The sequence below is a fragment of the Mesoplodon bidens genome (genome assembly GCF_964165515.1).
Source record: "Mesoplodon bidens genome assembly, chromosome: 4".
NCBI lineage: Eukaryota > Metazoa > Chordata > Mammalia > Artiodactyla > Ziphiidae > Mesoplodon > Mesoplodon bidens.
In genome coordinates this window covers 9,277,609-9,303,247 of record NC_138160.1, presented here as the reverse complement: position 1 = coordinate 9,303,247, position 25,639 = coordinate 9,277,609, and the positions used below count along the sequence as shown (strand labels likewise).

Genomic DNA, 25,639 nt, shown 5'->3' with positions numbered 1-25,639 from the left:
TAATGAGTACTGTAAAGTTTTCAACACAGGTCATTTTTATATCTGTGTGAGCATCATGATTTTACCTTTTTCTGAAAATTGCCCTTGAACAATCAGATTAAGTCTCACAAACTTTACCTCTCGAGTTTTTTTATATTACTGATTTGCCATCCCTCTGCAGAAAAGATCCCTTAAGAAAAAGTCACCCTCAATCAGAATTCACACCTTTTCCAACTGGAAGCGTCTTAACTAGTGAGGCTCTATCTCAGGGGTCATGAGATTTTTGGTGAAATTCTTGTGGCGTCAAGAAGCTGCTGCTACTTTTCCCTCTGTCACTTATTTTCCTAATCAACATTTCTTCCGGTTTTCTTTCTTAACCTTCCTCTGTAGCCAATTGAATTGGTTATCACAATCTTAGGTGACCAGACAAAATATGCAGTGGCGGCGGAGGGAGGGAGGTCAAGTATGAATATGTAGCCATCTACTGTTTAAAATAGCCTAATTTTGATTTACAGTAAAGAAGTCACAGGTCTCAGGAGCCAGGCGCACATGTAAATTTCATAGACGGCCTGTCTTCCTCCTCCCGGTCTCCCTCCCCCCCTCCTCGTCTCCCTCCGCCTCCCCTCCCCCTCCCTCTCTCCCTCCCCTCCCTCTCCCTCCCCTCCCTCCCTCTCCCTCCTCCCCTCCTTCCCTCTTCCTCCCGACCTCCCCTCCCTGCCCCTCCCTCCGGCTCCAGCCTTCCCGGGAGGCCGGGAATCCAGGACAGCCACTGGTCCGCCGGGATCCCACCGCCCTCCGCCACCGCGTCCACTTCCGTCCCCGAAGGAGGCGCCTCCCCCTCGGCTTGCCCCTGACCGTCTCCCCTGTGTCCCGCGGGGCTGCGGCGTTGCCCCCTCCGGTCCGGCCTCCTCCGCGCGTAAGGACAGCGACCTTCAGGCAGTTGGACGAGGTACGTGCGCTTCGCGAGCCCGGGAACGCGCTGCAGGTCCGCTCTGCTCTAACTTGCGCATGCGTTTGCTTGAGGCAAAGGTCTTTGCCATGTGCACAGGTCATGAACCTATTAAAGTCCACTTTCAACACCTGCTTTTATCAAAGCAGTACATTGTCACTGCAGAAAAGCAACCCCGCCATCCTACTTTGGCATATTTTCCTGTATTGTTTAGCCATACATTTTGAATAGACAGTTGAAATCATACTGTATATAAACGTGTATTCCTTTTTCTCCATTTAACACTATGTCATGATCCTTTCCTCCGTGCCATTAAATACTCTTTGTAACCGTTTTCCTACAGTTGAACATTTTGGTCGTATAATTCTTACTACTGATATAAAAGTATGGGGGAAAAATGAGCGTATCTGCGTCCAGCTCATTCTCCACATTTTGCAGCCTTTATTAAGGATGGGTGTTAAGAGAGGCGGGTCTGGTCTAGGTGTGTAGCGTCCAGGATGCTGGGTCCGTGTTGCCAGGAGAGACTGTACCGTTCCCACACGGCCATGTGTGTCAGGAGGTGAAGCGGTGGCCTCTCCCAGGCCTTGCTGACGCTGGGCACTGCGATTTAGGGCTCCTTGCTGATGGAAATGCCACCTGTTGTTTTCAAAGCCCATTTAAAGTAAGGTGGTCAGAAGTGAGCCCTGTGGGTATCTGCGGGAATGCCATCCAGGCCTCACAACAGTCCAAGAAAAGGCCAGAGGCAGCCGCATGATTGGCAGTTCACAGGCCAATCTAGCTTCATCCCATCTAGTTTTCTAATTAATGCTGTCAAGACCGTGTACCCTTTGGAAAACACAATCATGATTACTGAAAAATAAAAATAATTAGAAGGGGCTTCCCTGGTGGCGCAGTGGTTGAGAGTCCGCCTGCCGATGCAGGGGACACGGGTTCGTGCCCGGTCCGGGAAGATCCCACATGCCGCAGAGCGGCTGGGCCTGTGAGCCATGGCCGCTGAGCCTGCGCGTCCGGAGCCTGTGCTCCGCAACGGGAGAGGCCACAACAGTGAGAGGCCCGCGTACCGAAAAAAAAAAAAAAAAAAAAATTGGAGGAGTTGATGTTCAGAGAACCATCTAAGGTTAAGGAGCTCCCTGCCTTCCCTGCTGCAAGATGGAAGATCAATTGCCATGCAAGTTACAGTGTTTACCCAGTGAAGCAAACCCCCAGCCTTCCCCTGCAGCCACCTTCGAGGTCCTGTATTATTATTTCTTAGTGTTGTTTTCGATGCCCTTTCAGGTGTTTCCATTTCTAAAGCTCTGAGGCTGCCAGCATTTTATTCCTAGACTTCTTTGCTTGTTGCATTCCCATCAACACCAATCCCCTTCAGTTATCAAAATCTGCTTCCCTATTTCTTTTGGAGATCTTCATTGCTTTGGGAAGTGTGACTTCTGAGTTGATTTAAATCCTTGGGGGTATGAAAGCAGGAAACCACACTAGCTCAACCATACTTTACCACTCCTTTCTAGCTTTCTGCCCTCCAGTGAGAAAAGGGGAATGTTCAATTACACAGTTAAAAGATAATTTTCAGCAAAAGGCAAAATCATGACTAATACAGATAGAAAAACGAGTGTGTGTTAAAGATTCTATTTTATTCATTAAAGAGGGAACCAGGCAGATCTTATAACTGGTTCAGAAAAAGAAGTCAAGAAGCACAAATTTGTTTGGAGTAAAAGAATGCCTCTGGATGGTACATCTTAGGAAAGGGGGGAGGGCACAGCAGCCCCTTGGAATTTGCAGATCAAACATGCACCAGTGGGCTTCCCTGGTGGCACAGTGGTTGGGAGTCCGCCTGCCAGTGCAGGGGACGCGGATTCGTGCCCCGGTTTGGGAGGATCCCACATGCCGCGGAGCGGCTGGGCCCGTGAGCCATGGCTGCTGAGCCTGCGCGTCCGGAGCCTGTGCTCCGCAACGGGAGAGGCCACAACAGTGAGAGGCCCGCGTACCGCAAAAAAAAACAAAAAACAAAAAACAAAAACAAAAAAACCCAAACATGCACCAGTGATCCCCATAGGTCTTGACTTACAGTTTTGTGGAGGCATTTGCTGTGTGAAGGAGGACTGGAGGGCGTCAAAGAAAATATTATTCATTCGTGACACCTGTTAAAAAACGGTAAGGCAGACCCTATTCAGGACCCTCGTGATAGGGGTAGGGACCCCTCCAGGGGGATCTTGCAGTAGGAGAGAGACACAGGGCTCAACTCTGAATATAAGGAAAAGTGGGAGTTTCTAGCCAAGGGGCAGAGTAGGGGGTCAGTGGATGGAAATAAAGGGATTCCAGCTAAGCTGACCTAACAGGATTCTTGCAGAAGACAAGCCAGGGTGATCGGACATCACCTGGGGGATGATGGAGGATGAGGAAGTGAATCAGATAGGAGGCTGGGGGATTCTGCTGAACCGACTTAGCAGGATTCTTACTAAAACTGGACAAAGCCCCAAAGTCAGGGCCTAGCTGAGAAGAGAGTTCAGAGAATCCTGACTAGAGTTCGGTCAAGGAGAGAATCTTTATCAAGGGACCAGAAAAGTCAGTCTGTAGGGGTCGGGTCTCGCAGTCATTCACAATTACGTGGGATCTTGCATGGGGGTTATGGGGGAATCAGGTACTTTAGGGCTGCATCCTGGGTGGCATTGACAAAGAATGTACCCATCAGGGTCTCCTCTGCTGGAGCATGTCCTGGCCATCCTCTGTGTCATAAAGAGAACCCTGACTTCTGGAGGCGTTACTGGTGGAAACCACAGATCTGATCTCAGGGTGGCTGGAGTGTGTTGCCAAGTCCACCTGACATGATACAGAAAAGTGCTTCTTGGTACATTTTATGAGGACCCCACCATACATGTCAGACCCACAGTCCCTCCCCTTTACAGAAGGAAACCTTATCCCTCACCGTGACCTTATAATGTCATAGAAGAAACTCTGTGTTTCAATGGAAAAGTACCCATCGACTATAGCCCACCCTTCCGGGCTGTCTGATTCTAGCCCTGTTCATTGTATTTGAGCTGTTTTGCAGCTCTGTGAAAGTTGGGGGTAACTGATGGGTTTGTAAATTCTGTCCTGTCTGGTGGAGAATTAATTGGCTTCCTCCCCTACTGTGGAAACATTGGTTTTGTCTCCATTTACAATTCATCTCAACATCCCTCTACTCCATATAGATTAGAGCTCTTTTCTTTTTTCCTTAGAACCAGTGGTAACATCTGCCTTATTTCCTCCTATCATATGAGTAAAATACAATCCTTAATGTGAATTCATTTTGGTAATTGTGTATGAGTCATAGTTTTACTGCTTTTCCGAAAATTGTGTTTTAACGAATGTGTCATTTGGGAGGGAAAAGAGCCCAAATCTTGAAATATATATACAGAAAGTTTACATATAGTACAATCAGTAGAGTGTCAAGGGTATGTTTCCTAAGGCTCTTGCCCACAGAGAGACTGTCTGCCCTGCCCACTGTGGCCTTGGCCCGGGACACACTGGCTGGCCTTGGCTGCTGTGCCCCGTGAAGTGTCTGGCAGGAGTCCAGCCTTCATGTGTGGCACATCCAGGCCTCCCCAGCCAACACCCCTTTCTGTGGGAGAAAAGCCTTTCAGGATCAGTTCAGAGAGTGGCTGTCTTGGCTGTAAACATTCCTTTTGCAAAATGGATAGCAATTGAAGGTAAGTAAAAAGATTCGGATTCAAGGCTGCTTATTTTCTGTAGTCTCGCATCCCCATAGGACAGCCCAGGCAAGAAATCAGCCTGAGGAATAGGTTCTCAGCAAGTAATGTGCAGTGGGACATAAAGTTTACTGCTGTTGATACTGGATTGTTCTGACTTCTCTTATAATAGTTCTATAATGTAGTTTATGGAAACAAAACTATGAAAAATACCATCAAATTTTTCTTTGATCAAATGACTAGCTCTTAATTTCTCTTTCCTTAAAATTCAGTTATTTCTAGTTATGAGCATTTAGAACACTCTGGAAAGTACAGGATATAATGTAATAGCCACCTATAGTCACATGACGCAGATTTATTTTAAAAAAGATATTAACATTTTGTCCTGAGCTTCCCTGGTGGTGCAGTGGTTAAGAATCTGTCTGCCAATGCAGGGGACACGGGTTCAAGCCCTGGTCCGGGAAGATCCCACATGCCACGGAGCAACTAAGCCCGTGCGCCACAACCACTGAGCCTGCGCTCTAGAGTCCGTGAGCCACAACTACTGAAGCCCGCACGCCTAGAGCCCGTGCTCTGCAACAAGAGAAGCCACCACAATGAGAAGCCCGTGCACCGCAACGAAAAGCAACCCCTGCTCGCCGCAACTAGAGAAAGCTGGCACGCAGCAACACAGACCCAACGCAGCCAAAAATAAATAATATAAAATAATTAATTAATTTAAAAATATGTATTATTCGGGGGTTTTAGTATTTACTTAGCATCAAAAAAACATTGTCTCTCTTTTTTTTAAACATCTTTATTGGAGTATAATTGCTTTACATTGTTGCGTTAGTTTCTGATGTATAACAAAGTGAATCAGCTATACATATACATATATCCCCATACCTCCTCCCTCTTGTGTCTCCCTCCCACCCTCCCTATCCCACCCCTCTAGATGGTCACAAAGCACTGAGCTGATCTCCCTGTGCTATGTGGCTGCTTCCCACTAGCTATCTATTTTACATTTAGTAGTGTATATATGTCCACGCCACTCTCTCACTTTGTCACAGCTTACCCTTCCCCCTCCCCCTGTCCTCAAGTCCATTCTCTACATCTGCGTCTTTATTCCTGTCCTGCCCCTAGGTTCTTCAGAACCACTTTTGTTTGTTTTTTTTTTTTAGATTCCATATATATGTGTTAGCATATGGTATTTGTTTTTCTCTTTCTGACTTACTTCACTCTGTATGACAGACTCTAGGTCCATCCACCTCACTACAAATAACTCAATCTCATTTCTTTCATTGTCTCTTTATATAGCATTATGTTTTTGAGATTTACTGTATTGATAAATATATATGGAATTTGCTCATTGAACCGCTATGTAATGTTCTTTTTTTTTTTTGCCGTACGCGGGCCTCTCACTGTTGTGGCCTCTTCCGTTGCGGACCACAGGCTCTGGATGTGCAGGCTCAGTGGCCATGGCTCATGGGCCCAGCTGCTCCGCGGCATGTGGGATCTTCCCGGACCGGGGCACGAACCCGTGTCCCCTGCATCGGCAGGCGGACTCTCAACCACTGCGCCACGAGGGGAGCCCTGTAATGTTCTTTTTAGGAGTGTATTAGCTGTAACAAATTACCGCAAGCTGGGTGACCTAAGACAGCAGAAATTTATTCTCTCACTGTCTGGAGGCCAGAAATCTGAAATGAAGATGTTGGCAGGGCCGTGCTCTTCCTGAAACCTGTAGAGGAGAGATTTTCCTTGTCTCTCGCCTGGCTTCTGGTGGTTGCTGGCAGTTCTTGGTGTTCCTTGGCTTGTGGCTGCATCCCCTCCAAACTCTGCCTGTGTCTTCCATGGCTGTCTCTCCATGTGTGTCTGTGTCTGTATCCAAATTTCTCTCTCTTCTTCTAAGGACACCAGCCATTAATTAGATTAGCACCTACCTTCATCAGGATGACCTTGTCTTTAACCTGATTCCTCTGCAAAGTCCCTATTTCCAAATAAGGTCACGTTCACAGGTTCTGTGGGTTAGGACTTGAACAGTATCTTTTTTGGGGGACACAGTTCAACCCACAACAGTGAATAAATGGCAACGTATCTCATTCTCCTGATGGTCGTTATATTGCTTGCAATTGTTGCCACATTTTGGTGGCAAGAACAGCCTTGCATACCCACTGCATGTGTCTGTGTGTACACACACACACACACACACACACACACACACACACACACACGAGTGTGACATTCTCTAGGGAATACACCAGTGGGGGGATTTCTGAGTTGCAGGGTGTGTTCATCATTGCCTTTGCTGAACTGCTTCCCAGAGTATGTATCAGTTTACACTCCCTTCCGTTTCCCTACTTGGGCACCATCTCTTGGTGTAAATAGACTTATTGCCAATCTGCAAGAGGTAAAATGGTATCTTGTTGTTCTTGTTATAATTTCCTTAAATACCAGTGAGGTTGTGTATATTTTCACATGTTTATGGGCCATTCAGGTGTAACCTTTTGTGAATTGCCTCATATCTTTGGAGCATTTTCTATTGGGGCTGTCTTTTGTTTGTTAATTTCTAAGAATTCTTCATATATTTTATCTGGATACTACAGCCTCTGCTTTGAAAATAGTTTCTTCTTTTAGTCTGTATCTTGTTTTCTCACTTTTTTACGGAGACTTTTATCTTACAGTGTTTAAAATTTAATAAAAGTTTGAAAGCTTTTTGTTGTGGGAAATCTCAAGCATGTATGGAAGTCGAGAGGGGCTTCCCCGCTGGCACAGTGGTTGAGAATCCACCTGCCAACTCAGGGGACACGGCTTCAATCCCTGGTCCAGGAAGATCCCACATGTGGCGGAGCAGCTAAGCCCATGTGCCACAACTACTGAGCCTGCGCTCTTGAGCCTGCGAGCCACAACTACTGAGCCTGCGTGCTGCAACTACTGAAGCCTGTGCTCCAAGAGCCCATGCTCCACAGCAAGAGAAGCCACCACAGTAAGAAGCCATGCACCGCAACGAAGAGTAGCCCCCACTTGCTGCAACTGGAGAAAGCCCGCGTGCAGCAATGAGGACCCAACATAGCCAAAAATAAATAAATAAAATAAATAAATTTAAAAAGAAAAAGAAAGTTGAGAGACTAGTACAATGGATGCTCCTGAACCACCCAATTCCAGCACTGTCAGTACTTAGACACTCTCCCGCAATGTCCACAGCCTACTGGAAAGTCCCAGTACATACATCAGCACGTAGCTATAAAAGATAAGGACTCGTTAAAAAAAAAATCACGGTTATAACACTATTCCTCCTTCCCTGCCCCCCCCATTAAAATGATTCTCAATATCATCAAATATCCAGTCCGTTCAACTTTCCCCAATTTTCTTATAAGTGTTTTTTACAGTTGGCTACTGCTATGGACTGGATTGTGTCCCCCAAATTTACATGTTGAAGATGGTATTGTGAGGCGGGGCCTTTAGGAGGCAATTAGGTTTAGATGGGGTCATGAGGGTGGGGGCCCCATAATGGGATTTGTGTCTTTAAAGGAGGCTGACAGGATCGCTGTGTGTGGTAGGCAGCGACTCACAGGGATTTGTTTTCTCACCTGGGTTGCTTAGTGTCCATCCCACCTCCCAAGGAGCCACAGAGCCCTCCTGCCCCTGTCATGACCCGGCAGAGCCCCGTCTGTTCTGCCGGCCCCTCCCTGCCTGCACCCTGCAGCTGGACCTGGCTGGGGGACACGGCCTCGCTGACCCTGCCTATGTCCCGGGCCCTTTTTCCACTTCTATTCTCCCCTCCAACCTCCTCCTTCTTCTACCCTGATCTGTTGACTCTGCTTCTTAGTTCTCTGAGCAAACAGATGCAGGTGGGAGCATCCACAACCTCCCTCCTGGCATCACCCACCCACCTGTGTCTGTGTCCTCACCCTCTGCCTTCTCTCCCAGGGCTGTGGGAGGACCTGCTCAGTGCCTCCTCTGCTGTGCTGGCCTCACCCCTCTCTCCAGAGACCATTGGTTCCCTCCCCATGGTACATTCTCATCCACAAGCCAATATGCTGACATTTCTTCTGTGAAGAAAAAGAAAAGAAAAATACTTGTTTCCACATCTTCCCTCCATCTTTTGCTCACTCTGTTTTTGAGGACTGGTAACAGTCTAGAGAGAGCTTTGTTTTTCCTGTCTCCCCGTCTCTCTTCTGTATCAGCCCCCGGCAGTCCCACCCTCCCCGCTCCTGCAAACCTGTTCTGGATGCCCTCAGCCTGATTTCCACCGTGCAGAGCCTGGTGGGCAACCCTGTCTGCACCCTCGGGTCTTCCTGCAGAATGTTGCACGGTCTACACTCTCCCTTTCTTTCTTTCTTTTTTATAAAAATTAGTTAATTATTTTTGGTGCATACACGTTTTTTCTTTTTCTTTTTTTTTAAAGTATAGTGGATTTACAATGTTGTGTTAGTTTCAGGTGTACAGCAAAGTGATTCCATTATGCTTACACTCTCCCGTTCTTTTTTTTTTTTTTTCCGGTACGCGGGCCTCTCACCGTTGTGGCCTCTCCCATTGCGGAGCACAGGCTCCGGATGCGCAGGCTCAGCGGCCATGGCTCATGGGCCCAGCCGCTCCACGGCATGTGGGATCTTCCCGGACCGGGCACGAACCCGTGTCCCCTGCACCAGCAGGCGGACTCTCAACCACTGTGCCACCAGGGAAGCCCCTACACTTTTCCGTTCTTCAAGCCCTTCTTTGGCTTGGCTCCTGGACACCACACCTGGGGTTTCCTCCTCTCTCACTGGCCCATCCTTCTCAGACACAGTCACTAGTCCCTTTTTGCCTCCCCAAAAGAAGTCTTAAGTACTGAAGGACCCCAGGGCTCCATCTTCTGCATTCTTCTTCATTGTTATTCCTTGAATGATGTGATTCACTCTCAAGGTTGTAAATACTGTGTTCAGCTGATTCTCATTATTCACAGAAGTTATGTTCAGTAAAGTTGCTGTGAACGCTGAACTAGCTGCTAGCGGACCACAGGGAAATGTACTCGGTTCCTGCGAGCCTCTGGTCACGTCTCCATCAACTCATCAATACTTAACCTTGTTTTGTTTGTGTTTCTGTATGAAGAAACACAATGTATATTTACTACATATTGTTGATTCATTAACATTGACTCATGGCCAGCAGCAGTGTGCCTCACACCTGAACAAAGCTCGTCTAACACGTATTTTCTCTGTAAGGCACATCACAGCCTTCTTGCACTTCGATCACTAGATGGCACTTTAGCACTGCCCATGAAATCACCAACAGATAGCACAAAATTAACAAACATGTGGCACTAAATAGACCATGAGAAGGACACTTGTTTACAGCGTGAGAGCTGAAACAGGAAGACAGAGCACAGCCTTGTTCGACCTTGACTGGGAACGTGCATCTCAGTGACTCAGATTTTTTGTGGCTCTACACAGATTTGTGGATGATGCAAATGCCCGGCAAGAATTGATTTTGGAGTTATGAATAAATGTAGCAAGGAGGCAAATTCATGAACACAGAATCTGCAAATAACGAGGTTTGACTGTGTGTGCTGCTCACTCTCAAATGCGTATCCTCAGCTTGGACCCCTGCTCTGAACTGGTGTCTTGTTATCCAACTGGGCGCTGGCCGCTGGCCATGAATGTGAACGTCTCATAGACATTTCAAACTGCCTGATGCCACAGCCTGAAGTCCTGGTCTCCTCAAACCTGCTCTTCGGCACTCTCCCCTTTCATTTAGACATTCCATCCTTTTCCAGTTGCTCAAGCAAAAGACCTAGTCACCATTGACTCTTTTTTGTTAAATATCCTATGCATGACATCGGTCAGCAGAACCAATTGGCTGCACCTGAAAAATCTATCTAGACCCTGACCTTTCTCGCTCTTTTCACCATTACCATTCTCGTGGCAAGAATTTGGCTTTTTCAGTGTGAGATCGAAGCCGCTGGAGGATTCTGGGAAAAGCAGTGTTCCCTACCACGCCCTCTCCCTGATATTTCTGTTCCAACTACACTGTTCCTTGTTGTTCCTCAAAAACCGGAAGAAAGTGAACACTTGTGACCACCTAGATTCAACAGTTGTTTGCAATTTGCCATAATTGCTTTATGTTTCTGTCTGTATGTCTGTGCACGTGTGTTTTATAACGATTTGAGGGTAAATTGCAGATGTTGAGACTTCATCCCCTACTTGAGCACACATATTTTAAAAATAAGAACATTCTCCTACGTAACTTCTATTACCACACCGTAGAAAATTAATATTAATTCGTAATAGCCACTATCATCCATATTCACTTCCTCACTTGTTCCCCAAGTGTCTCTTACAGCGGTTCTTTTTTTTTTTTTTTTTTTTTTTTTTTTTGCGGTATGCGGGCCTCTCACTGTTGTGGCCTCTCCCCTTGCGGAGCACAGGCTCTGGACGTGCAGGCCCAGCGGCCATGGCTCACGGGCCCAGCCACTCCGCGGCATGTGGGATCCTCCCGGACCGGGGCACGAACCCGTGTCCCCTGCATCGGCAGGCGGACTCTCAACCACTGCGCCACCAGGGAAGCCCTGTAATTTTTTTAAAGGGAAAAATCTGTACTTACGTCACCTTTTTCATTCCACATATTGTTATGCTGTTGTTGTTGTTAGGTGTCTTTATCATTCTTTCCTTTTTATTGATCGGGTTTGCTGGAGATATACCTATTTTATAACTTCGAAAATCAGATTTTAATCACTTTCTGTTTCTCCGTTGTTTATGTTCATCTCATTATTTTCTCCTTTTGGGTTTATTCTAATTTTTCCCCTCACTTCTTGAATTGAATGCTTAACTTATTTCCATTCTTCCCTTTTGTCTAATACATGCAACTGAAGAGGATCAAAGGATGCCATCCTCAAATATGGCACTTTGGCGTATTGATTATTTTGAGCTGAAGGCAATTAGGAAAGAGCAGATGCAAAAAGAGTTTTTCTCCCTCCCCCTTTCTGCCTAAAATTAGGGCATAAATTCCCTCTCCCCCATAAGGGGAGCAACTCTTATCACCAGATTCCCCATATATTTCCCAGTCATGCCTCCACAATTTATCACCCTTTGTTAAAATGCTGTATAAACCATGTGTCTAACTGCTTCTTGGGTTTTCACTTCTTTTCCGCAAAACACCTGTGTGCTAAAAATTAAAAATATGAATAACGTGTATGCTTTTTCTCCTGATAATCTGACTTTTGTCGGTTAAATTCACAGGCCCTCAGTTGCTGAACCTAGGAGGGTAGGGGAAAGTGGTTTTCTCTCTGACTGCAATCTAGGGTATCAATATTTCTCTAAGTACCAGTGTATTGTTTCAACTTTTTGCTACAGAGTGTTTTCATTGTAATTCGGTTCTAAACCTTTTGAATGTTTATTGTCATTTCTTCATTGTGCTAATATAACATATTTTATATAAAATTTTTGTTGACTTGTGGGTTAATATGTGGGCAGTTTGGTAGCTGTTCACATCTGCTTGAAAAGATTGTATATTCTCTAATTGCTAGTGAAGAGATCTCTATCTTTGGGTTCAGGCTTCCTAGTTTTTCCTTTCCAAGGAAACCTCTTTGAATTAAAAACAAAAATTTAATTAGAGAATCTGTCTCAAACAGTGAATTTAATATATTTACATTTGTTTGGATTTATTTCAGCCCACATTGTTTCATGCTTTATGGTCGATAGGTTTACTGTTCTTTTTCTTCTCCTTTCCTGCTGTTTGTTTGGTCAAGTGTGTTTTGGTCTCTTCCTCATTTCTACCCCCATTCCCACATCAGTCTTCCTGATGAGTGTTTATTTGGAGCACTTCCTTCTGTGAAGCTATTTGTAGTAAGCATCTCTTCAGTGGGAAGCATTTTTCGGCCTGGATTGTGAAAGTCTTGCATTTGTTTCTGCCAGGTGCCCAGGGATTTCACTGCCCAGGGTCCACTGTTCCGTCAGTTTCTCAGCCTAGGTATTCCTACCTCAAAAGGATGGTGCAGATTTGGGGGATTGGTTTTTGTGTTGTTGTTGCTGAAGACTTTACATTCATTTATTTTCCAGTTTTATTTTATATATATATTTTTATGGTTTCTTTTTTCCTTTCCTGGGCTTCCTTACCATATTCCTAGGCTTGGTTGGCAGAGTTTTTCTTTTCTCTTTTGTTGTTTGTTTTTAATTTTCTCCACTAAATATGAACCTTGGAGGGCTTAGACCTTGTGTGGGAAAGTCTCCGTTACAAATCCCTGTCGCAAGGGGTCTCAAGGCCTCACTGGCCACAGAGTCCTAAGCACTGGTTAGGTGAGGGCCTGTCTCTGGGTCTGGCCCTGTCGCCAGCATCCTGGCTCCTTCACATCTGCTCCTGCCATCCTGACCCTGACCTCCAGTTTCCTCTGTCACCTGGGGATGGGGGTTGCTTCCTTTTCCCTCTGAGCTCCACCATTTTAACTTTTATTTGTTGGTTGCATTCGCTCTGGTATTTCTACTGTTTGTGATGGGAATGGATTCTTTTTTTTTTTTTTTTTTTTTGGTACGTGGGCCTCTCACTGTTGTGGCCCCTCCCGTTGCGGAGCACAGGGTCCGGACGCACAGGCTTAGCGGCCATGGCTCATGGGCCCAGCCGCTCCGCGGCATGTGGGATCCTCCCGGACCGGGGTACAAACCCGTGTCCCCTGCATCGGCAGGCGGACTCTCAACCACTGCGCCACCAGGGAAGCCTGGGAATGGATTCTTATTAGCTTAATCTTATTACCCAGAACCAGAAGTTATCATTGATTTCTTGCATGAATACACTGTAAGTATAGTTAAAATTAATTTTTTCCTGTACTCTTGATTTTAGTTTTCTCATTGTTTATAATCTTTGGATGTGCCCCACTCAGAATGTAATGCATGTGTCTCTCTCTGTAGCCTGACTTAAATATCTCCAATGGCTAACGAAGCTCATCCTTGTCCATGTGACATTGGCCATAGAATAGAGTACGGAGGGTTGGGGCATGAAGTTCAAGTTGAGCACATCAAGGCTTATCTCACCAAATCCCCTGTTGATGCTGGCAAAGCTGTGATTGTCATTCAAGATATATTTGGCTGGCAATTTCCCAATACCAGGTATATGGCGGACATGATTGCAGGAAATGGATACACGTACGTATAAAATTCTTCTTCTTTTTTTTGCTTAAATTCATGTACATTTCTGTATTTTGTTCCCTTCAAAGGAAATGAAACCAAAAATCCCTGAGTATATTCTGATGTACATTATCTATTTTCTTATCTCACTGGGGTGCAGGTAAATGGAGACTGTCACATACGACAGTCAGTGTCCAGTGGAAGCCAACTGCTCCCAACCCAATGTCTGGGCTTCAGGTCCTCCTAGGATGGCTAGCCCTATAGACTTGTTGGACACTGAGAGAGTTATTTCCCGATGTGAGGCCCTGCGCAGACACTGGTACAGGACACCGGGGGCAGAACTCGCCAGCTCTGAAATGGATCCATTACTTGGCCCCTGAAGCATCTCTGCCTGGGGTCAGCTTTCACACACAGGGCACACGTAGTTATCCTGGTCTGAATTAGACTGGCTTCCAGAGCTGGCAGAGTGAGACCTCGGCTCCCAAAGGCTATCTCTTCGTCACGTTGTGTGACCATGGCCACCTTTGGTGACTGCCGTCACCTGCTTGCCCCGCACCGCTGTGCTGTTGGTAGCAGCTTCAGTAAAGCACGGAGGAGAGAGAGAAGGGACCATCCCTGGCAGTCCAGCTTCACTCAGCGTAACACTCAGCAAGCCCCGAGTGTGGTGCACCCCAACTCCCTTTGTTTTCTTAAAAAGGGGAGCTGAAAACCAAAGCGTGCACCTATCTCGTTTTCCTACAAAGAGAGACCCATTTAAAGGAAGCACACCCACTGCCATGTGATGCAATTTCCTGTTGACTGGAAAGAGGACGTCCATTTAGTTTTCCCTTTTTCATGCCCTCACGTTTCTTCTTGTACATGAGACAACTTAACTTTCCAGGGGCAATACCAGTCATAAAAACAATAGCCAGCCCTGATTGCTTTCTGGCTCCGCCAAACCCGACACTAGGGCTTTCCCCGGGGTAATTACCCTTCATCCTTCCAACAACCCGGACAAGGCGGGGCTGTCACTGTTCCCATTTTGATGGTTAGGAAACCCGGACGTGAAGGCAGAGGTCTCAGTTGCCCCAGGTCACCCGCTGCAGCGAGGAGACTGGATGGGACGGTGGCTTCTGTTGTCTTGGGTGGGTCCATTAGCTGGAGACAGAACATGAAAGTGAGTAAAGATGCCTGTGACTTAAAAAGCCTCTCACCCTTATCTAAGTATTTTGCCTTCAGAATAATCCTCTGAGGGTGCACGGCTCTGTTAGATCATCAAGAAAAAGAGACTAAAAGTGATTAAGTGACTTGTTAAGGTTTCAGGGCAGAACGGGGCAGTACTGGGACCTGAACTTAGATTCTTCTGACCCAGATTTCAGTGTTCTTCCCACCCCTGCAGAGAGGCTGTGTTCCTGCATCCATGGCCGTGACCTTTACTTCTGGAACCGGCTCTCTGGCAGGGGCCGCGTTGCCCCACCCCGAAGGAAGGTTGACATGGACCCCGCAAGCTGGCTTGTCTGCTCCGCAGCCCCTTTTAGAGCCTGCATGAGACCAAACCCTCCGGGCAGGACATTGTGCCCTGCTGGCATCCTGGGCGGAGGTTGGGAAATTGCTTGGTCATGGTGACTGGGCCGCTCACCAGGTGTGCTCTCTGGCCTGAGGCTAATGCGAAAGGCCAGCTGAGAGGTGCGACTCCTTAGGGGCAGGAGGGGAGCCTGTGTCCGCCCGCCCAGGCTCTCGCCGCCCGGGAACCCTTGTCCTGGGCGTCACAGCTAGCGGAGAGTGTGCACGGCCGAGGCCTCGGCATTTCAGACGGGCTGGGCTCTCGGCTGGCTGCCAGAGGCCCTGCACCTTTGGTTGTGAAATCCGAGATGCCCTGGCCTGGAGCCAGCTGGCCTCTTTGCTGCGATCACAGCTGGCCCTCGTGACCACTACCTTTCTTCTCCTGTGGTCCAGAACCGCCAACGTGACAAGTTCTTAATGAACAGAAGCAAATATGGAGTCCCAGCAGCTCTGAAACTAAGAAGTATGAATGTCCCTATTTTACAGAACCATTGTTCCAGACTTCTTTGTGGGACAGGAGCCGTGGCACCCCTCAGAGGACTGGTCCACCTTCCCGGAGTGGTTGAAGACAAGAGATGCCAGAAGGATCGATAAGTAAGTCCCAAGTATGTTACCAGCCAGCGTGGCTGTCTTGGTGGCGCCCCAGGGCCCCGGGAGCAAGAGGCAGGAGGGAGAGAAGGGCTCGGCTTCCTGGGTCACCCACCCACCTGCCCTCCCTCCCGCCGTGTACGACCTCAGAGGCCACGGCTCGCAGAGTCCTTCCTGAGGCGTAAAGGAAACCGATTTCGTTTAGCACAGTCTTTGCAGCGGAGGGTTGGTTAGAAACCAACAAGTACCCTGCTGGCCAGTAAGTTCACTTGCTTTCCTCTCTGGGAAATGCTTCGTGGCACCAATGCTGAGAGAGCTTCCTTGACGTACCTGGGGGTCCCATTTTCCTTGACAGTTGGGCTATATGGGTCCATAGATCAACACTCCCTCCTTCCCCTCTGGTTGCAGAACCAGTTGAAACAACAGGCAGAGAAGAGAGACTAGAGAACACGTCAGCCCCACTTGCACTCCGCTGATTGGAAACTGAGGCCCCAAGTGCCATTCCCTCCCCCAAAAAATGCCACCCTCCCACCCCCTGCCTCGGGGAAACTGGGTCTTTAGACCAGACCCACCAGACCAGGACTGCGGTCTTGCCAGGGTCCAGGAACTGTGGGAAGGAAAGGGGGGCCAATCCCCCAGGATTGCAGCCTTTTATTAAATTGGCTCCAGCCAGTCCAGAAGCAAGGACCGGAGGGCTCAGCTGCCACTCAGATCCCCTCTTCTTGGTCTGGAGGAATAAGGATGGAGTGGGGAAAGAGGCAGGGATGTTCTCTAGTGCCATGCTCCTCCTGAATAGGAAAACCTGAGCCCAGGGCAAAGGGGTCCCCCAGCCGTAGCCCCCGACTCACCGTGACCAGGCATCCTCCCGATCGCTGGCCTCTCCCATCGTCGGACGTCCTCCCGTCACGCCCGGGAGCCTCGTGTTTGATAAGCTGTCCCCCAAGCCCAGGTTGGGGCAGCTGCTGATAACACGGCCCTCTGCCTGTGGCCACTTGGTCCCTGGAACTCTCTGCTGCTCCAGAGCTGACGCCAGGGCTGCTGGCCTGTCCAGCTCCTGAGCCGGTGGACCCCGGGCAGACCTGTGTCCACGGCCCGCAGGGGCCTCACCTCCTTCCGCATACTCCACGGGGCCAGACTCTCCTGCGCTCTGGCCACCCTCTCTCTGCGGGCCTATGCCGAGCAGCAGTGCTCCGCGGCTCAGGCCAGTGTCCCCCTCGGCTATCTGCACAGTCCGTCAGACCAGGGAGATGCTGCAGGCTGCCCTGGGGGCTCTCAGCTTGCCGGGCTGTCAGCAAGGGGGAACCTCGGGGTCTTGCCAGCGGCGGGAGGTGCGAAGCACCTTGTCTTAAGTCCCACCCTGGGGAGTCTCACCGCAGGGGTGTGGAGGCCTGGCTCCTTCACCCGGGTCGGGCGCCGCCCCAGCTCCAAGTTCCCCGGTTGAGGCTTTTGTGGCGACCACACCATAGCCCAGCTTCTCTCTCTGCCCGGCTTCCTCCCTTGCCTTCCCCAGGGTGGACTCTGAGATCACTGGGGACCCAACTTCCCGCACCTTTATCCATTTCCAGGCCTCCCTCCCAGGGACTCAGACTGCAAGCCCAGGAAAAACAAAATGAAGCAAGAAGTTACGAGTAAAATACAAGTAGAAACCCAAGAGACCCAGAGAGCCTGTGATGTGAATATGAAATTCAGCTTTGCGTGGAGGGGAATAGTTAGGACATTTTGAGGAAGAGCCTTGTGGGGCTGCCTTCTATTTGTGAGCGCAAATCAGGGTGATCCTTTCTGGCGGGCATTAGAGCAGCCCAGAGGTACCTCTCCACAGGGGATAAGGAGAGCCACGCATTTTAAATCAACATGAGACATAAAATGGAGACACTAACTTGGAAATTAGACTGAAGTCCTTGTGTCTAGTCAAGTATCTTTTGTTTGAAAGAAAACCCATCTTGAATGCTTACTGCTTAAGCAGTCATGGAATTTATTGGCTTAGTACCGAAAATAGGTAATATCTGGCTTCAAGCAGAGGTTGGTCTATAGCTCCGAAGGTATCCCCAGGATTCGACCTCCCAACATCCCGCAGCACCCTTGTCTGATGCTGGCTGCATTGTCAGGCAGCATTTGCCTCTGGGTGGCAAGATGGCTGCAGCAGCTCCAGCCTCCCATTGGCTCCTTTCCCAGCAACCCAGCAAAATTCTCATTTTGTCCTGATGGTTATGACTGGGTCACAAGTCCATCCTTGAACCAATCGTTGTGGCTAGAGATTGCTATGCTGTGATTGGCCAGGCCAGAGCCACATACTCCCCTCCTGGAACTGAGCCCCCCAAAGTATATGGACCGAGCATGGGGAAGGGAGGTTCATCCAAAGCTAAGTTCTGGTGTTCCCAGGAAAGTGGGGAATATACTCGGCAACAAAAGCCAAGATAGGTTCACTTGAGTCAGTTAAAGAACGTTTATAGAAATTCCCGCTTCCTTCTTGTCCCCTCCAGTCAAGGCAATGATTCTTAAGATCAAAGCATTCGAGAAAAACTGAAAAACCAAAATATCAAAAACTATTCCTTATTCCATTTTACTTTACAGAATTACTTAATTACAGCTATTCTAACATTATGAAAATAACTACTTACACAGAGAATGGTATGATACATATGTTTAAGTGTGTTCAAAGATATCTTACGATTAAAAGAAGAACGTGCAATAGAATTGCTTTCTCCTTTTTTTTTTTTTTTTTCCTTAGTTGCAAACAGACAGCGTTTCTTCCTTATCAGATCCAGCAGAACTTTCCGGGCCGGCCTTGCAGCACTACCTCCATTTTGGCCTCGTGCTTCTAGTTGCAGAAGCTGTATGAGTTCCAGACAACCAATTTGCAAATGAACCATTTGCAAGGCCAGAGCCACTGTTCCCCGTCCTCTCGGGCTTGCCTCTTCCTCGTGGCTTTCCAAATACTGCTGTGCCCTTTGGGCACGGGAGGAAACAGGCGATGCACAGTTAGGGTGTCGGGCAGGGGGATGGAATGTGCCGAGTCAGACAGAGCTGGGGAGCTGCCTCCTGGTTGAGTCTCTCTCCCTGTTGAGAGAGAGGAGATGAAGGAGCTCCCTGGGGCCGGATCTTGGGATCAAGCCCTAGAGCCGCGCTGTGGCCTTGGGCTTTGATCTCTCCTGAGGCTGTGGAAGGCTGTTGCTCAAGATGGTCTGATTTGTGCCACCCTGTCAGGTGGTTGGAAGAGGCTGGGCTTGGCAGGGAGACTTGCCGGGGAGAGATGTCACTTGTTACTCGTCACCGGGCAGGAGGTGGTGAGGACGGAGCTCTGAAAGTAGGAATCTCAGAACCTCAGGGAACAGCTGCTGAGAAAGCCCTGTTACCACTCGTGCCTGCTGCCCAGTGTACCTTCAAGGGGCCACAAAATACCTTGTTTGTTTTTTTTTTGGCTGTGCCAGAAGCTTGCTGGATCTTAGTTCCCCCACCAGGGACTGAACCCAGGCTCTGGCAGTGAAAGCGCGGAGTCCTAACTACTGGACCACCAGGGAATTCCCCTCGAATAACTTTTCTTTCCTTCTAGAGAAGTTGACGCGGTCTTGAAGTATCTGAAACAACGTTGTCATGCCAAGAAAATTGCCGTCGTGGGATTCTGCTGGGGTGGAGTTGCTGTCCATCACATGATGATGAAATACCCAGAATTCAGGGCAGGGGTGTCCATCTACGGTAAACCTGCCTTGTACATTTTTGGTGTCGTGGGATTCTGCTGGGGTGGAGTTGCTGTCCATCACATGATGATGAAATACCCAGAATTCAGGGCAGGGGTGTCCATCTATGGTAAACCTCCCTTGTGCATTTTTACACAATGAAAACGGGAGGAGGGGTTGAGTGACAAAGGCCACGAGTCTCTTCCCAAACTGAGGGTCCTGGTGTAACACAAACCCCAGTGGAGCAGAGATGGCCTATCTTAAGGAATTGGTTTTAAAAATCTGAAGGTAGAGGCAGAAGTATGTAATATCTAACCAGGGGGAACCCGGGTCCTGACAGTGTGCCTTTGGGAAAATCCCCTAATCCGAGGGCTCAATTTCTTCACCTAGGATGAAGGGGATAACTTTCTTTCTGTGATAATGGTTAATATCAAGCAATATTTTTATGAGCAACAGCTGTGAAAAGATTTTTCCAAGATATGACTAATTCTAAACTACTCATGCATGCATGCAGTCCTGCATGCACACACACACACACACACACACACTATATATATATATATATATATATATATATATATATATATATATATATATATACACATACATGCATATATGTGTATATATATGCAAACAGGGAAAGGGAAAACCCACTCTAAAATAGCAACATAAACATTTCATCCAAACAAACCAAATGTATCACACCAATGACATAAGAGCATTATATCTGTGTATAGAAATGGTTACTAAGTGAGGCTATGGAAACATCCGACCTTGGCTTTCTTTCATGATAGTATATCCAACAGTTATACTAATGATTCTTATTTGGCTTAATGGTTCCTCACCGCGGTATTTTCACTTACTTGTAGCATTAAAAAAACCCTTTACCTGTTTACTTGCTCAAAGGCAGTAGCAAGCTGCCAGTTGCCGCTGTGCACAATGGGGCTGGCAGCCCTCGCGGCGCCTTTGTGTGAATTAGCGCAAGGCGCTCCGGAGTGGACTGCTCGCCGGCGCCCCCTCGTGGCCGCCACTGCGCAGTGCGCGACTGCGGAGCCGGGCGGGACTTGGAGCCCAGGGGCCTCAAAGCGCTGTGCAGTCACCTAACGTGGCCTTCACAGCATAGGGCGGAAAGCGTGGCCCTCTTGCCCGTGGCTCCCTGCATTCTAGAGAGGAGTTACAGCTAAGGGGAGGCTCTCCGGGTTACTTGGCTTTGCTATACTGCCAACAGGAAATGGAAAACAATTTTTTCTCCTTCGTACTGACTGGGATTCTCTATGACCACCCTTGAGTCAGGCTCTGCTGTGAGTCCTCTTTCTGAGTAGGTCCTGACCTTGGGCTCGCTCCTCGGCCCACTGGGTCAGTTTAGCGAGAACTCCCCGCCCTTGATATGTGATCAAATTCCTCATGTCCTCCCCCTCGATGCCTTGTCACCCTGGCCTGCCTTCAGCAAAGGCTTTGTCAAATATTGTCTGGCCAGAATCCCCGTACCCCGATGATTCCTTAGTCATTTTCCATCCACCGGCCCCCATCCTGCTCCGTGGTGGTAAATCCCACTTGTCCTCGCATTTGGGGTCGAGTCTGGTGTCCCTCCCTCACTGCAAACCCTCGTTGCCTTGGTCTCCTCGAATAAAATCTTCCTTACCGTCTTTGACAAGTGCCAGAATAATCTTTTCTTTTTTAAAATAAATTTATTTATTTTATTTATTTATTTTTGCCTGTGTTGCATCTTCGTTGCTGAGCGCGGGCTTTCTCTAGTTGCGGCGAGCGGGGGCTACTCTTCCTTGTGGTGTGTGGGCTTCTCATTGCGGTGGCTTCTCTTGCTGCGCAGCACGGGCTCTAGGCGCACCGGCTTCAGTAGTTGTGGTGCGTGGGCTCAGTAGTTGTGGCATGCAGGCTCAGTAGTTGTGGCTTGTGGGCTCTAGAGCGCAGGCTCAGTAGTGGTGGCGCGCGGGCTTAGCTGCTCCGCAGCATGTGGGATCTTCCCGGAGCAGGGAGTGAACCCGTGTCCCCTGCATTGGCAGGCGGACTCCCAACCACTGCGCCACCAGGGAAGCCCAGAATAATCTTTTCTTTAGAACTCCTCTCGTCTCAGAATGACAGTGGAGTTTGAAACTTCTACTTATTTTCCTATAGGAGTGGGCACACTCAAAGTTGTCTGAATCCCCAAAGTCCAACATGCTTTTGACTAAATGATCTCTAAAATTCTGAAGGCACTTTAGAAGGATGAAAACTAATTATTATGAATGACCTGCTGGGACCCGCTGCCGTGCCCAGGGACTTCACACACGTGGTCTCCTCTGAGCACAAATACCCCATCAAACACTGACGTCAGAACCTTGGGGCTTGAGTAAACCGTGAGAAACTTCCAGAACAGGGGTGGTCAGATGGTCCAGATTAGAAAGTTATCACCTCTTAGTAAATGAAGGCACGTCCCAAGAGGGAGCATTTTTCAGGCTGCTCCGTATCTTTACCTGCCAAGCAGCCGGCCAGGTCTACAGCCATCATTTAATGGCCTGATTCCTGGTGAGTGAGGTAGAGAGAAGGGAGCTCAGACTCAGTAACCTTCTCTTTGAGCCCAGTTTTATAGAACAGGCCACTTTTGTGGAATTGCTAAAAAGATGAGACACAAAACCCCCAAAGCACATGTTTTCCTTTGAAAAATCTAACTCACGTCGTCTTCTGTGGCACATGTACGGGAGTCATACCCTGTGTCCCTGTCCCGCCCCCATTCTCCAGGCATCATCAAAGACTCTGAAGACGTGTACAAATTAAAGAGCCCCACATTGTTCATTTTTGCTGAAAACGATGCTGTGATTCCTCTTGAGCAGGTAAGTTGGCATCTTAACTCTTCTCGTCTCTGTGTTTAATAGCAGGACTTGACATTTTGGGGAAAACATCCCGAAGGATTCATTTGCTGCTCCAAATATGTTTCAACATTAAAGTTTTAAAGGTGTGTTTTATCGGGGACTTTGAGGGGGACTGTAACCCCCTCAGGGCTCCTGCCATGGCTGGATGGCTGGTTACTTCCCTGCCCGTGCCCCCTCTACGTGGAACCCATGAGTTATCATCATAAGATCTCTGTCCTTAAAGACACAAATCTGTTTGTTTTTTTTAATTAAAAAATTTTTTAATTGAAGTATAGTTGATTTACCATGTCGTGTTAGTTTCAGGTGTACGGCACAGTGATTCGGTTATACATAAAAAATATATATATACATATATGTATATGTATATATTCTTTTTCAGATCCTTTTCCCTTATAGGTAATTACAAAATATGGAGTATAGTTGCCTGTGCTATACAGTAGGTCCTTGTTGGTTATTTATTTTATATATAGTAGTGAAGACACAGCTATATTAAATCCAGTATGTTGATAAGGAAAAGGCAGACGGAAACTGTGGCTCAAAAGCAGCTGTTTAGAAATTACTGTTGTTATTCATAACTGATACATTTTATTGATATGTTTTAAACAACTTATATTTGAATCTATTGAATTACATATTGAATACATTGAATATGGTATATGCAAATAGATTGAAGTATATACTGAATAATATATAAATATATTAATACAATTTCAAATAATTGATGATGTATCTTTTTAAAAAGTATTTATTTTATTTTTATTTATTTGGTTGCACCGGGTCTTAGTTGCGGCACGTGGGCTCCTTAGTTGCAGCATGCGTGTGAGATCTAGTTCCTTGACCAGGGATCGAACCCAGGCCCCCTGCATTGGGAGCACAGAGTCTTAACCACTGCACCACCAGGGAACTCCCCTGATGTATCATTTTTATATCGCTCTGAATTCTCTCCTTTGCCAGAGGTGAGGACTGTGCCGGTTGTAAAATTAAAAGTGAAAAATTCATGATAGCCATGGAAATTAATTTAAAGCACAGATGTTAAAGCTCTTTGATGAGCATTCAGGGAAGATTTGGAGAATGGAAAATATTGCTAGAGGGTTAAAGTCCTATCATCATGAAATCTTTTGCCAACCAGGTCTCTTTGCTGACTCAGAAGTTGAAAGAAAACTGCAAAGTGGAATATCAAATTAAAACGTTTTCTGGGCAGACACACGGGTTCGTGCATCGCAAGAGGGAAGACTGTTCGCCTGAAGACAAGCCCTATATTGATGAGGCGAGAAGGAGCTTGCTCGAGTGGCTGAACAAGTACGTGTAGCCAAGGCCAAGGGCAAACTTTCTCAAAATAGCTCGCATCCAGAAATTTGCTTTGAAATGCTTAGATCATTTGATTTCATTTTCACTTTACAGAAGATGAATCAAGGAATCCTGAAATTCATCTGAAACACAAATTCAGTGTGAAAAGTTAATGTATGAAATACTTTAACCTTTAACATGTGCATAAATAAAAATTTTAACAACAGGTCAGGACGTGAAGAATTTGGATGGTAGAGTAATGTCCTAACTATTAGTAAAAACCTAGAGCTATTCAGGGACCAGCTTACAGCTCGGGTATGGCCTTCCGGCCTTGAATTGAGCACATCCTCTAAAACGAATAATTTGGCAAAACCATGAAGAGCCTGAAATGTAAACTCAGGTAAAGCCCACCTTAATTGGACTTTTATCTCTGTCTTAATACAGATGAATTTGTCATGTTCATATATTGCACTGAGAAATTTTGAGATTAAAATAGGGTTTTAATGACTTGACCTAATCATATCAAGCTAAAGACTTAATTTTTCAGTTTTTGAATTTGTGGCTTTTTCTAAAAGCTAATAAAAAACGATGGATGAGAGTTGCCATCCAGCTCTCTGCTAGGCAGTGGTGTTTCAGACAGTGACGTTTTCGGGTCCCTGGGGCTGGGGTGGCATCACAAATCTCTCCTGTGTTCAACCAGAAGGGTGGTGTCAAGGGTAAAGTTTCAGTTTTTACATTTAAATTAATTAAAATCACATCAAATCGAAGCCCCAGCTCCTCAGTAGCCCTCACAAGTCAAGCCCTCCGTAACCACGGGTGGCGGGTGGGAACCGCACGGGGCGTGCGTGTCTGCACTGGTCAGGCCACTTCACATGCTGTGGCTGCATCCTGCTGATGCTCAGTTAACCCCGTCATCCCCCACGTGACAGCCCGGCGGTCGTCCTCAGTCCCGGCCCAGAGGATCTCTCTACCTGGCCAAGTGCTCACTAGAGCAGGTAGCCGTCCTTCCCGCTGGCCCACAGGCTCTGCAGATGCTGAAGGGCTACCTTGTTCCCCACCGGGCCGGCCCTGCAGGAGGCTCTCACCAGGTGGGGCTGCGGGGAGGGGGCCGGCTTGGGTCCTGGGTGGAGGGTGAGCTTTCAGCCCAACGTGCATGGCTGACTGGGGGCCGTTTCTTGTCAGGGCTGGGGCTCCGGGAGGGAAATCGGGGAAATTTCTCGTCTGGAAGCCGGGGAGCAAGGAGATCCCGGCAGCCTCGGGGAGCCACCCCTCATCTTCCGTGGTCGCTGGGCCTGCAGAGGCCCCGGGAAGGGGTGCGGGCTGACTGTCGTTTGTCCCGGGCTGGGCCAGAGGCCGGGCAGCGGTGGGTGGGGAGTGGAGAGGAGGTGAGGGCGCGGGGAACCAGGCTGGCTGTAGAGGAGATGAGAGGCGCGAGGGAAGAGCCCAGGCCTCAGGACCCAGAGGGGCTTGACTTGCTCTGCTTTTTAAGGGGAGCTACTTGGTGGAGGGTGCGAGGGGTCTGAGGTGCAGTGGAGAGGTCCTGTCAGGCCGGGGGACCTCAGCTCTCAGGGTGAACGTGTCCAAGAGCCCTGACTCACCTCTGCTCCATGCCCACGGCTGCTGGAGGGGGCTCCCATCACGGTCCCTCCGGGGGGCCAGGCCGGAGTGGCCGCCTGGAATAACGCACCTGGCTGTGCTGAGAGGAGGGCACCCTGGAGGGCCCTGCGTGGCTGGTCCACGCGCTGGCCTGGAGGTGACGCTTCTCTCCCCTCACTGGCCTGAGCTGCTCACACGGCCCCACTGGTCACAGAATCTGGAAGCGCGATCCCGTCGGGTGCCCAGAAAGGGCCACGTGCTGGCGAGGCTCACTCGCGGCTACCCGCGATGGGGAACTGAGGACGCAAGCTTGAGAGGAGATGGAATCCAGGGTAGCGCCCACCCCCGCCCAACGACAGGAGTGTATGTTTCCTACCGCTGCTGTAACAGATGATCACAAACT

The 25,639-nt window shown here is 48.2% G+C and overlaps 1 protein-coding gene across 1 annotated transcript; it reads left to right on the top strand.

Annotated features, from left to right (window-relative positions):
- Window positions 1-692: 692 nt before the first annotated feature.
- Window positions 693-24,440, top strand: CMBL (carboxymethylenebutenolidase homolog). The gene is made up of 6 exons (XM_081233521.1): window positions 693-928; window positions 13,467-13,700; window positions 15,711-15,818; window positions 19,363-19,505; window positions 22,223-22,314; window positions 23,483-24,440. The coding sequence occupies exons 2-6, from the start codon at window positions 13,486-13,488 to the stop codon at window positions 23,660-23,662; spliced, it is 738 nt and encodes a 245-aa protein (XP_081089647.1). The 5' UTR covers window positions 693-928; window positions 13,467-13,485; the 3' UTR covers window positions 23,663-24,440.
- Window positions 24,441-25,639: the final 1,199 nt, after the last annotated feature.